Source organism: Geotrypetes seraphini, chromosome 16, assembly GCF_902459505.1.
Source record: "Geotrypetes seraphini chromosome 16, aGeoSer1.1, whole genome shotgun sequence".
NCBI classification, from domain to species: Eukaryota; Metazoa; Chordata; class Amphibia; order Gymnophiona; family Dermophiidae; genus Geotrypetes; species Geotrypetes seraphini.
Window position 1 is genome coordinate 50804751 of NC_047099.1, and position 12462 is coordinate 50817212.

Genomic DNA, 12462 nt, shown 5'->3' on the forward strand with positions numbered 1-12462 from the left:
ATCTAGTAGAAGTGAGCCAAGTAAAGGACAATCAAGTTATTGTGACATCACTGATGAGGTTGGCTCTTATTGGTGGAATGAGGCATTATGACGTCACAGGGAAGCTCAGAACGGTTTACATTAATTTATTTAGGTACTCAAGCATTTTTCCGTCTGTCCCGATGGGCTCACAATCTAACTAATGTACTAATGGGGGGATTAAGTGACTTGCCCAGGGTGACAAGGAGCAGCATGGGATTTGAACCCACATCCTCAGGGTGCTGAGGCTGCAGCTTTAACAACTGTGCCACACGCATAGAAGTGATTTCCATTTCTAGAGTCATTTCTTTCCGCCTTTATGTTTATTATTCGCTCGATATCCCACTTTCACTAGCATTTTTTAATTAAGAGAGACATGACATTATTATTTGGTTTAAGATCCGCTGTGTGGCTCTTGATTGAGGAATTAAGCGGAGAAGCTGAGCGTGACCAAATCACCACCAGGCGTGTTCGATCGCCTGGCACGGAAAGTTTCCGGCTGTCTAAACATCCGAATGATTCGTAACCACGTTGTATATACATTGTAGCCACATCCCAAAACCAGCCACCCAGACTCCTTGGAGACCAACAGAAACAATTCCACTGCACCTGACTGGAAACTGGAACGGTGTCGTGCCCCAAAAGGGCTTCACCAGGGCACTTCCGCCTTTGGCAAAATGTAAAAATTAGCTACCCCTAGGCCTGGGCTTCCACAAGTACTCTTCCCTCTCCCTGGGGCCACCACTGTTTGCCCACTCCCATCCCACCCCCACCAGACCTCACTTTCTCTGCTGACCTTCCCACTCCCAACCCTCCTCAAAATGTAGTATTGGCCGTCATGAATGCAGTAACCAAGCCAGCGCTTATTATTACATTACATTACATTACATTACATCAGGGATTTCTATTCCGCCATTACCTTGCGGTTCAAGGCGGATTACAAAAGGTTAGTTTAAGGACAGAATTACAATGAATAAAGAATTACAGCGTTACAGAATGACAGAATTATATGAATTGTAGAGCATAGCTAGAGAGGTAATATGAAGATCTTGAGGGCTTTTAGTGGTCGTGTTGTTGTTTCTGTTTTAGGAATTTCTTGAAAAGTGTGGTTTTTATTTCTTTTCTGAACGTCTTATAGTCTGGGGTGGTCATCAGAAGGTTGGAGATTTGGTTATCCAGTCTTGCAGCTTGTGTGGCTAGGAGGCCGTCATGTTGTTTTGTTCTTTTCACTTCTTTGGATGGGGGGGGTATGAATGGGGAGTGCGTTTTTCTGTGTCTGGTGCTGGTTGCTTGGATGAGGCGATTATTCAGGTATGATGGGCTGTCTCCGTGTAGTGTTTTAAATAATATGCAGTAAAATTTAAATTGGATTCTTTCTTGGATTGGGAGCCAGTGTGAGTTGATGTAGGCTTCAGTGATGTGGTCGTGTTTTTTCAATGAATAGACGAGTCTTAAGGCTGTATTTTGGATTGTTTGGAGTTGTCTTATCGTAGTCGCCGGACATGGGAGGAAGAGAATGTTACAGTAGTCCAGTATTCCTAGTACTAGTGATTGTACTATAAGTAGGAATTGTGTGCATTCAAAGAATTTTCGGACTTGTCTCAGGTTTCTCATGATTGCGAATGATTTTTGAGTTGTTTTGTTTATTTGTGGCTGCATTGTGCAGCATCTGTCTATGGTCATGCCTAGTAGTTTTATGGTTGTTTGGATGGGATATTTGGTTGCGTTTATGTCTAGGATGGTTGTGGTTTGGATCCTGTCGTTTTCTAGGAGGATGAATTTGGTTTTGTCTTGGTTGAGTTTAAGTTTGTGATTTTCCATCCAGGTTGTGACTGCTTCCAGTGTGTGGTGAAGTTCCTCTGTCATGGTATGTTTGGAATGATCGTATGGGATGAGGATGGTGATGTCATCTGCATAGCTATAGGATGTTATGCCTAGATTATCCAGATGGGTTCCTAGAGAGGCAGTGTATAGATTGAAGAGGGTGGGGGACAGTGGAGATCCTTGTGGTACACCGCATGGGTTTGACCAGGATTCTGATTTTTCTTTGTTTGATTTTACACTGTAGGTTCTGAGTTTTAGGAATCCTTTGAACCAGGAGTATACTTTGTCTGAGATGCCTATTGCATCTAGTATCTGTAGAAGGATGTTGTGGTCTACTAGGTCGAATGCTGCCGATAGGTCCAGTTGTATGAGTAGCATTTTTTTCCCTATACTAAGTTGTTGTCTGACGGTATCCATGAGGGAGCCTAGTAATGTCTCTGTGCTGAAATTTGTTCTGAATCCTGATTGCATGGGGTGTAGTAGGTTGTGGTCCTCTATGTAATTGGTGAGGAGTTTGGCTACTAGGCCTTCTGTTATTTTGACATATAGCGGAATTGAGGCTATAGGTCTATAGTTGGAAGGGAGGTTTTGTGGTGCCTTTGGGTCTTTTTGGATTGGGGTGATGACAATTATGATGGACTTGGGGAAGTTCACTGTTTCTTCCTAGGATAAGCAGCATAAAATCTGTTTTACTCCATGGGATCTTGCCAGGTACTTGGGACCTGGGTTGGCCCCTGCTTGAAGCAAGATCCTGGGCTTGATGGACCTTTGGTCTGTCCCAGTATGGCAACTCTTATGTGAGCCAAGTGTTGGACAATGGAGCCATTGTGACATCACTGCTGAGGTTGGCTTAGGCATTGGCATTATGACATCACAAACTCAGCTCTGGAATGTTTCTCCTCTTTGGGTTTCTGCCAGGTACTTGGGACCTGGATTGGCCACTTTTGAGACAGGATACTGGGCTTGATGGACCTTTGGTCTGTCCCAGTATGACAACTCTTATGTTCTTAGGTGAGCCATTGTGACATCATTGCTGAGGTTGGCTCTTAGGCATTGGTGGAATGAGGCATTATGACATCACAATCTCCGCTCTGGAATGTTGCTACCCTTTGGGTTTCTGCTAGGGACTTGGGATCTGAGTTGACACTGGGCTTGATGGATCTTCGGGCTGACCCAGTATGGCAATTCTCATGTTCTTAGAAACTGACCTTTTAAACTGCAACTATGAATCCTTAGGCCGAGGAGACACTATGTCTTTCGTTTGCTACGGCAGTGCTTCTGGCTCGCTCAGGTCCGTCGTGGTCCTGCTGCTTCCCCTTCCCAGCACACCGCAGGGACTAAATGCAAGGTCACTCGCAGGCCTTGGGCTCAATTAGGCAGACAGACTGCTCCTCCGTCACCCAACACGGTAGTAATAGTCTGGAGGGGGGAGGGAGGTACTGCAGAAATTAAGGTGGGGAAGCAACTGGGAGCATCATAGCTTGTGCCAGTCAGGGTACAATGAAGTATTCAAAAGTAATTAAGTCCTTCTGTTTGAGGGGGGGGGAAGGGAAGCAGTGGCTATGAAATGCTGCAAGATGGGTCACTATACATCCAGTGAGGTTCAGCATTTTGCTACTGCTGCTAGCGTAATGCCTCGAATGTCTAGACCAGGGGTCTGCAACCTTTAAGACATAAAGAGCCACTTGGACCCGTTTTCGAAAAGAAAAAAAAACTTGGAGCCGCAAAACCATTATAAAACAAATCTATCACTGCATATATTGTTTCTTATCTTAATGCTATATACAGGATCACTAAATTGAAAATAAAATCATTTTTCCTACCTTTGCTATTTGGTGATTTCATGAGTCTCTGGTTGCACTTTCTTCTTCTGACTGTGCATCCAATCTTTCTTCCTTTCTTTCAGCCTCCTGTATGTTTCCTCTCCTCCAGACCTCATTCTCTCCCCCAACTTTTTCTTTCTGTCTCCCTGTTCCCCCTTCTTTCTGTCTCCGTGCCCTCCCCCAAGCCACTCGGTTTGCTGCCACCGCCATCGGGGAACAGCCCCCAAGCCACCGCCGTCCCAAGCTTTCCCTGCAGAAGCGTCGCGCTGACCAGCATTCCGCTCCCTGACGTCAATTCTGACGTAGGAGAGGAAGTTCTGGGCCAACAAGGCATTTCTCCTCATTCCATCCAGCCTGAGCCCCATCTCTCCTTGATCCAGCATTTCCCTTCTGTGTCTGTCAGAATTACCATTCCACCTATTTTCCAGCATCCCCCTTCTTTGTGTCCATCTCACCTATATCCCTATCTCACCACTTTTTCAGAATCTTCATTTGTCTCTGTCCTTATCTTTACGCCATGTTCACCATTTGCCCTTTCAATGTCTTTATCTCCCCCCCCCCACTTTTTCAGCATTACTTCTATGTCTCTATTTCACCTCCTCTTCATGTCCCCTCTGTATCTCTATCCTTATTCAGTAGGTCCTGCTTACCCTTTCTCTTCTTTGTGTCACTATCTCCATTTTCAGCTTTCCCCCCCTTTTCCTTTGTTACTGCACCCTGTAGCTAGAATCTTTCCACCCTCCCTCCACTCCGGCCCAGCCCAGTATGAAAGATTTCCTTTTGTTTCCCTCCCCTCTCTCTTTTCCTCCCTCACCCACGAGTCCTGCATCTGGCCCTCTCCCTTCTACCTGCACCTGGCAACACCCCCCTGCTCCGCGGCTCTCTTCAGCAACTCGTCAGCAGCGGTGATCATGACAAGCTACCGACATCGAGGCCTTCCCTCTACGAGTCCCGCCTTTGTGGAAAAAGGAAGTTGAAACAAGCGGGACTCGCAGAGGGTAGGCCCCGACGTCAGAAGCTGCTGCTGAGTTGCCGAAGAGAGCCGCGGAGCAGGGGATGTGGCCGGAAGCAGGTAGAAGGGAGAGGGAGATAGGAAGGCTGTAGATCTCTGGAGCATGACACCGACCCCGGCCAGGATGATTTCTTTTTCAGGCACCTTACAAGTCCAGCGTCGCGGCGGGAAATAGCCATGCTGAGCAGTGAGCTCAGCACTACACAGATGAAAGCCTTGCTTGCTGATTGGTCCGGCGGCACGGCGGGGCGGGGCCGCCGGACCAATCAGCAAGCAAGGCTTTCATCTGTGTATGTGCTGAGCTCACTGCTCAGCATGGCTATTTCCCGCCGCGACGCTGGACTTGTAAGGTGCATGCCTGCGTGACACACTACCGGAGCCGCAGCAAAGGTGGAAAAGAGCCGCATGCGGCTCTGGAGCCGCAGGTTGCCGACCCCCGGTCTAGACTCTGCCACTGAATTTCAGGATTTAAAGAGTCAGCTAGATCACAGCTGGTGAAGTGCCATATCCAGCTCTTAACCAGCTATGGCGAACCGTATAAAGACAGGAAGTTACAGAGGGAACCAAAGTAAAAGCCACACGAAGAGCAGGGAAAAAGCACAAGGGGCCTTCGAGTCTTGGGCGGAAACTCCGCTTTATTGGACCCGACACGGGCCGTGTTTCGGCGTACTCGTCCGTGTCGGAGGTCGTTCAGTGCCATCCTCGGGGAGGCACCACAGTATTTGATTCAGGCATGGAGAAAATATACGCCAAAACAACACTCACAAATGGCAGCGAGATGGTCTCAAACCAGTGATGTTCACTATAAAAAGACCTGGATGCCCAGCGATTTCGGACTATGGAATACAATTGCGATTGTGTTCTGAATTTCGACCTTTTAAAAAACGGCTAAAACCCCCCATCTAATTGTTAAAGCTTTCTATAACTAAGGAGATGTCGGTAGTTCTTTCTCAAGGACCAAGTCTGAACTGAGGCTTTGAAATTTAACATTATTTTCAATTGTACATAGATGTTCAAATTCGTACATTTTAAGTATGTCATGTTGTGTTATGTATGTGTACTTGTAATCCGCCTAGTCGATAGGTGGACTAGAAATTTTTAAAATCAATCAATAAAAATAAAGAACAGCTGGTCAATTGAAACCAGGCCAAACCTATGTGGTCCTATTTATGCTTAACCAGCCCGAGAACACCCCAAAACAGCCTGTTTTGAGTCTGGATATTTTCACTGGCACTAAACCAGTTAAGGTCTGCTGAAAACGAGCAGTTAGACCTGAACAAGTGATTTAACGGTCCAGGATCAGCTTCTGGCTAGTTAAATCGCTCTGAATAGCAAACCCCAACTTTCCAGTCTCCGTTCCTGGAGACTGAGGTACTCCATGGAACATCACTTCTTACCTCCGAGCTCCTCGGGGTCCTTCACCATGATGTGGGCGTCCAGGTCCTGCAGCTGCTGATGCAACTCCTCCAGCTTCCGGTTGGAACTCTTCAGGAGGTTCTCCACGTTGGACAGATTTTTCTTGTCTGTGGTGGCCTTGCGCAGGTTCTCGGCCCCCTCCTTAATCTTCAGCTCCTTCCGGATCTCCTTCTTAATTTTTTCCTTTTCCTCGTCCAGCTTCTGCTGGACGCCCGTGTCCGAGAAATCCGAGCTTTGGTCCAGCCCCAACTGTTCCAAGACCGACCAGCTCCCAGGGTCACTCTGCATTGCCAAAAAAAAGAAAGCAAATTAAGGTGGGGGATTCAGGCACAAGAGCTCCGACCCTACAGCCCCTGGAATATTTCACAACGGTTCACAGTATTTCTGCGTATTATACAGTAAAATGGAATCTTTTTGGTTACAGCTCTCTAGGAGAGTGAAACTCTATGTGAATCTAATCACACAAGGGCTTCCCTTATCGAATGCACCCCATCCAATGGCTTTCCTCTACACATTGGCTACGCTCACTGTGTGTACTCTCTGCAGATATTCAAATGGAGTTATACTTTCATTGGCCACTGGTGAATGTGGAACTCTGTTATTTGGATTTTTCAATGTTATGAGGCCTTGTGCATATTAGTTTAAAGAATTCTAGTGCTTCTATGGGTAAGTGCATACGTGCTAGCAGGGTGTCTAAGCAGTAGTCTGTACGAGCAGTTAGCGGGGCTCCTAGTTCTGTGTAGCAACAAAAATATAATAGGCTGAAGATGGTACAACAAAGATACAATGAAGCAAAATTTACTGAGGAAGCCAACACAGCCGTGTTTCAGCGTGATGTCTGCCTCAGGGGTCATGTAGCAATCTCAGCAGTACACTGTCGTTTGGAACTTCGAACTTTGCGATTGTGGATTAACACGGGAAGCTTTGTACAACTCAAGACTACGTGACCCCTGACGCAGGCATTGTGCCGAAAACGTGGCTGTCTCGGGTCCCTCAGCACATTTTTCTTCTGTCCTTGGCTCCGTCTTGTCACACCGTCCTTATCTTTATTGGAATCTTCTATATCGCTTCTAATGCTGGGGAGTCAATTCAGAGCGGTTTTCAGACTTCTGTGATGGATTTTAAATACAGATTCAGATGGATTCCACCATCCTTGTTGTCGGTCTCCAAGCTTCTTGGTTAAGAACATAAGAATAGGCTTACTGGGTCAGACCAATGGTCCATCAAGCCCAGTAGCCCATTCTCACGGTGGCCAATCCAGGTTCCTAGTACTTTCCTCCATGTCTTTCTCAATAACAGACTATAGACTATTCCTCCAGGAACTTGTCCGAACTTTTCTTAAAACCATTCATTTTCTATCCCGTTGTCCCCAAAGAGCTCAGAACGGGTTACAGGTTAAACATACATATTATATAGTTAACAGGTCACAATTTGACATAATTACAGAATAAGTTTACAATACAAGATTCGATACATATTAGGGATCTAATACCAACAAATATAGAGTTTCCTGGTTACAATTCGCCATAGTTATCCTTAACAGTGCATGTGTATTCAATATAAGTTTTAATCCTAATGTTACACATTGGGGTCTATTCCAATGTACATTTCTCTGTAATTGATTGGTCATGGGCAGGTAATGGCTGTTACTCCTCCCTTTTTACATAGAAACATAGAATATGACGGCAGAAAAGGGCCATCGGCCCAACATGTCCGCCCACTCAAGAACGCTCCCCCTTAAGCACTTCCTCGAAGTGAACCCACATGTTTATCCCATCTTTCTTAAAATCGAGCACGTTGCTGGCCTCTACTACCTGAAGTGGAAGATCATTCCAACAATCAACCACCCTTTCAGTGAAGAAATACTTCCTAATGTCACCGTGAAATCTCCCACCCTTGATTTTTAACGGATGCCCTTTTGTCGCCTTAGGTCCTGTAAGGAAAAAGATGTCTTCTTCCACCTCAATATGGCCAGTAACATAGTTGAACGTCTCTATCATGTCTCCCCCTCTCTCTGCGTTCCTCGAGAGAGTATAGCTGCAACTTAACTAGACGTTCTTCATAGGAGAGATCCTTGAGCCCTGAGACCATCCTAGTGGCCATTCACTGAATCGACTCTATTCTCAGCTTATCCTTTTGATAATGTGGCCTCCAAAATTGAACACAATATTCCAGATGGACCTGTACCACGCCATCACAACTTCAGGCTTTCAGCTGACAAAACTTCTTCGGATGCAACCCAGCATTTGTCTAGCCTTGGATGAAGCTTTCTCCGCCTGATTGGCAGTCTTTATATCTTCACTAATGATTACTCCTAGGTCCCGTTCTGCCACAAGAGCTTGATAGCCTAAGGGCCATATCATACCTAGTGTAACTATCATTATCTTTAGGCCAGGTTTTAATCAGGAATATGTCCCAGTTTTTATCTGTGAGGTCATTTGTTATTTACTGAACTGGCATTTATGAGGCGGACAGATGGGTTTTTAGTTGTGGGGGTGTATGAAAAAATGGGGATTGTGTTTAGGTTGTGGGGGCTGTGTTGGGAGGGTTAAAGTATCGTGTTTATATTTGCATTATTACATATGCATATATCGTACTTATACTGAGGGGAAAAAGTGAAGTTTTCAGTAAAATGTGGGAGGTTACAACCCCGAAACCCCCCACAACGCAGCGCGATCTCTATTAAGTAAAGTGGGGGGGTTCCACCCCCACGCCCCCCCCCGTCGGAGCCCTAAAAACAGTAATTTTCTGCGGCGCGCACCTCCATGCTGCGCTCAATTGTCTGCGTGCGCCTTTATCCCGGCGCGCTTTTGACCTGATACCTTTCAGGTTCATAGACAACCCCGCGAAAGACAAAGGCGAGGAAAGTGAGACTTTGGGAACTTTAACGAAGATCAAGACAATCGCCATAGCAGACTCACACCTTATCACACCGTTAAACAGATTTAAGTGTACAATTCAAGTTAGAGAATTAGACTGAAGGCATCAAACGCTTGATCTCATTTCCCTTCCTTGCTGATAACTGATATTGGCCTCCATCCCCACCCCTCTCGTCTTAAAGCCCATGGCTACCAAAGGCCTTCTCCTTTGGCAAAATTCTGGCTTTTACAGCTGTAAAATGCCATCCATCAACTTGAAGTGATCGGTTTTTTTTTCAACTTGATTGGCAAATGGGGTCCCCCGGTCAGAGGAAGCAACTGTTACCCATTAAGCCATGCCTTGCGTCACCGCCCCCCCCCCCCCGCCTAGCATGGACAACAGACAATTCTCCCTTCCTTCCCCCTCCATACCTCTGCTTCGTGCTCAGAAGATGTGTCCGGATCGGACGCAGACATCCTAAAGACGAAAGGCAGACAAATGCTGGCCAGGATCTCTGCACCTCGGATTTGAGGGGAGCGCCTTTGGATTAGGACTGAGAAAGGTTTTTCTGCCCCCGCCAGTGGACTACACCCCCCCCCCTTCTTCCTGTTTGATAGTCGCAAAGTTGTACATCTCCCTGTAACAGTCGCTTTGCCCAGCCCATGTGTACCTAACCACTTCCTCTTTTCTGCAGCATAAAAAGGTCCCACTCAGAGATCAATTTTTCTTAAAGCAGATAAACAAAAGCTTGGGGGTATTTGCTGAATCAGCAGGGCTCTGAACTGCACTCATCCAGCCCGAATGCTAATTCAGCACCAGTGAGCCCCTTCAGGTCCAGGTTTCATAAAAATAACACTGCCCAGTTCCAAAATTACCTAGACACAACAGCCTAGCAACTGCCATCCGGCAAGGCATCAGTGTAAGGGTGCATGGCTGTCATTGTCCTGGAAGGGTCCCAATGACATTACACCTGGACATCGGGACGAAGGGGACCACCCTCCTGTATTTCTATTCTGCCTTTCCCTATTCAGATCAAGGTCGGATTACATTACAAGAGGTTGGGCCAGTTACCCAGAAAGTTGCAACAGACAGATGGACACAGACATTCAATAGGGTTGATAGTACAGATAGGTCAGTACAATTATTAACACAGTTAACTCATAGTTACAAGTTCAAGTAGGTCATTGTTGGCTCATCGTTACGTCCCAGGACTTGCACTGGACAGTTTAGAAATGGGCTTTTACAATTGCCATTTCAGTTACTTCATGGTTGGCTCCCTGTCTTAGTACTGAAATGCCGACTTTTCCGTTTCTCGGCTTTGATTCTAATCTAGAAACATAGAAAAAAGCAGCAGAAAAGGGCTATAGCCCACCAAGTCTGCCCATTCCAAGTATCCCCTCCCCTGAATTTGCTCCCTTAAAGATCCCACGTGAGTATCCCATTTTCTCTTAAAATCCGTCACGCTGCTGGCCTTTATCACCTGGAGTGGGAGTCTGTTCCAATGATCCACCACTCTTTCGGTGAAGAAGTACTTCCTGGAGTCGCCATGAAACTTCCCTCCCCTGATTTTCAGCGGATGCCCTCTGGTGGTCAAGGGTCCCATGAGTCAGAAGATATCATCTTCTGACTCGATGCGTCCCGTGATGTAATCTAATCTAATCTAATCCTTAGGTTTGTATACCGCATCATCTCCACGTTCATAGAGCTCGACGCGGTTTACAGTAGGAGAAATAGGAAGGAACTACAACAGAGGGTTAGAGGTAGAAGTGTGAAGAAAATTTAGAGGACTTGGGATGCCAAGATATAAGAGTTTCCTTGATTCCTAAGTTGGATTCTATCACTATTTCTTAAGGGCCCCTCTCTCTGGTTACTCTGTCCTAAATTTTCTCTTCATTTTGTCTTTTCCCTTCACTGGAGTTCCTTTCTACCCTAACCCTTGTTAACCGTGTCGAGCTTTGCGAATGTAGAGATGATGCGGTACACAAACCTAAGGTTCAGTTTAGTTTAGTTTATGAGATACATGGCGGTATTTGCTTTCTTGGTTAAGCTATGCGTTATGGCTCTGCTTGAAAATGCTAGCTCTGGCCACTCAAGACGTAATTTGATAACGCACACGCTCAAGTAGATACTTATGAACCTGCCAGGGGGTATAAACACGTGGAAAAGGTGTTCCTAAAGCTTAATGCTTAGTAGTTAGTTACGGTCCGTGTTTCGGCTAACAATCGCCTTCCTCAGGGGTCCAGGTCAGTGAATGCTCGGTACGATGAGGTAAACGCAATTGTAAAGTAAAATCCTTGCTGTACGAAACTTCAGCAACAAGAAAGGAGCATATAAGAACATAAGAATCAGTGGTCCATCGTGCCCAGCAGTCCGCTCACGCGGCGGCCCCCAGGTCAAAGACCAGTGCTCTAAATGAGTCCAGGCTCACCTGTCTCCTAGTACCAACGAGTGTTCACTAACCTGGACCCTTGAAGAAGGCTGTTAGCCGAAACACAGGCCGTGCTGGGTCAGTAACTTACTGCATAGATGAAATAAAGCCAGATGTTTAGATAATTCAGTTTGAAAGGCTTGGGGAAGGGGATCAGTCTTCCAAGATAGAGACTACAGAGGATGGCTTTTTGCGAGAACACCTTAAATATTTTTCTGTACTACATAAAAACATAAAAATTTATTTCTAGGTAATATCCAAAATTTCACATCACGTGCTTTGACTCCGGTAGTCTTAGAACAGGGGCGTCCATCCTTGGCCCTCACCAGGCTGGGTTTTCAGGATTTCCCCAATGAATATGCACGAGATCTATTTGCATACAATGGGCGCAATGCATGCAAATTTATTGGGGAAATCCCAAAAACCTGAATGGACTGTGGTCCTCGAGGACCGATGATGGACAGCACTCTCTTAGAAAGAGTTAAACACACCTAGGATCCGATCAACATAACAATTGATTTGCAACCAACCTTTGACAACCCGCTGGGGTCATCTACCTTGCAACGTGCAGAGAGATGAGTGGTTTAGCACGGCTTCCATGACCAATGCTGGGGCCTAATCAGTGTAACATGTCAAAGGTTAGTAAATAGACCCCGCTTTTTCTCACAATTCAACGGATTTATAAATAAAAACAAGCAATAGTATATAGGGAAGTTTAAAAAAGGTTTGGATAAATTGCTGGAGGAAAAGTTCATAGTCACTATTGAGATAAGCGTGGGGGAAGCCACTGTTTGCCCTGGAATCGGTAGCTTGGAACGATCCTACAATTTGGGTTTCTGCCAGGTACTTGTGACCTGGATTGACCAGTGTTGGAAGCAGATGGACCATTGGTTTTGACAAGTTCCTGGAGGAAAAGTCCACAGTCTGCTATTGAGACAGACATGGGGGAAGCCACTGCTTGCCCTGAGATTGCTACTACTTGGTATTTGTGACTTGGATTGGCCACTGTGGAAAAGACTAGGCTAGAAGGACCACTGGTCTGACTTGGTGTGGCTCTTCTTATGTTCTGATCTGGAAATAAA

At 46.0% G+C, this 12462-nt stretch overlaps 1 protein-coding gene across 4 annotated transcripts in view; it reads right to left on the reverse strand.

The window, feature by feature from the left end:
• The window catches only part of PKN1 (protein kinase N1), a 132311-nt gene that overhangs the window by 48910 nt on the left and 70939 nt on the right, over positions 1 to 12462 (reverse strand). For all 4 annotated transcript variants that reach the window (XR_004537236.1, XM_033924057.1, XM_033924054.1 and 1 more), the window contains exon 2: positions 6075 to 6375. Coding sequence is in view for 3 of the 4 variants with exons in the window: in XM_033924057.1 (XP_033779948.1) it covers positions 6075 to 6375 (301 nt within the window). In the remaining variant the exon portion in view is untranslated. The remainder of the gene's footprint in view (positions 1 to 6074; positions 6376 to 12462) is intronic.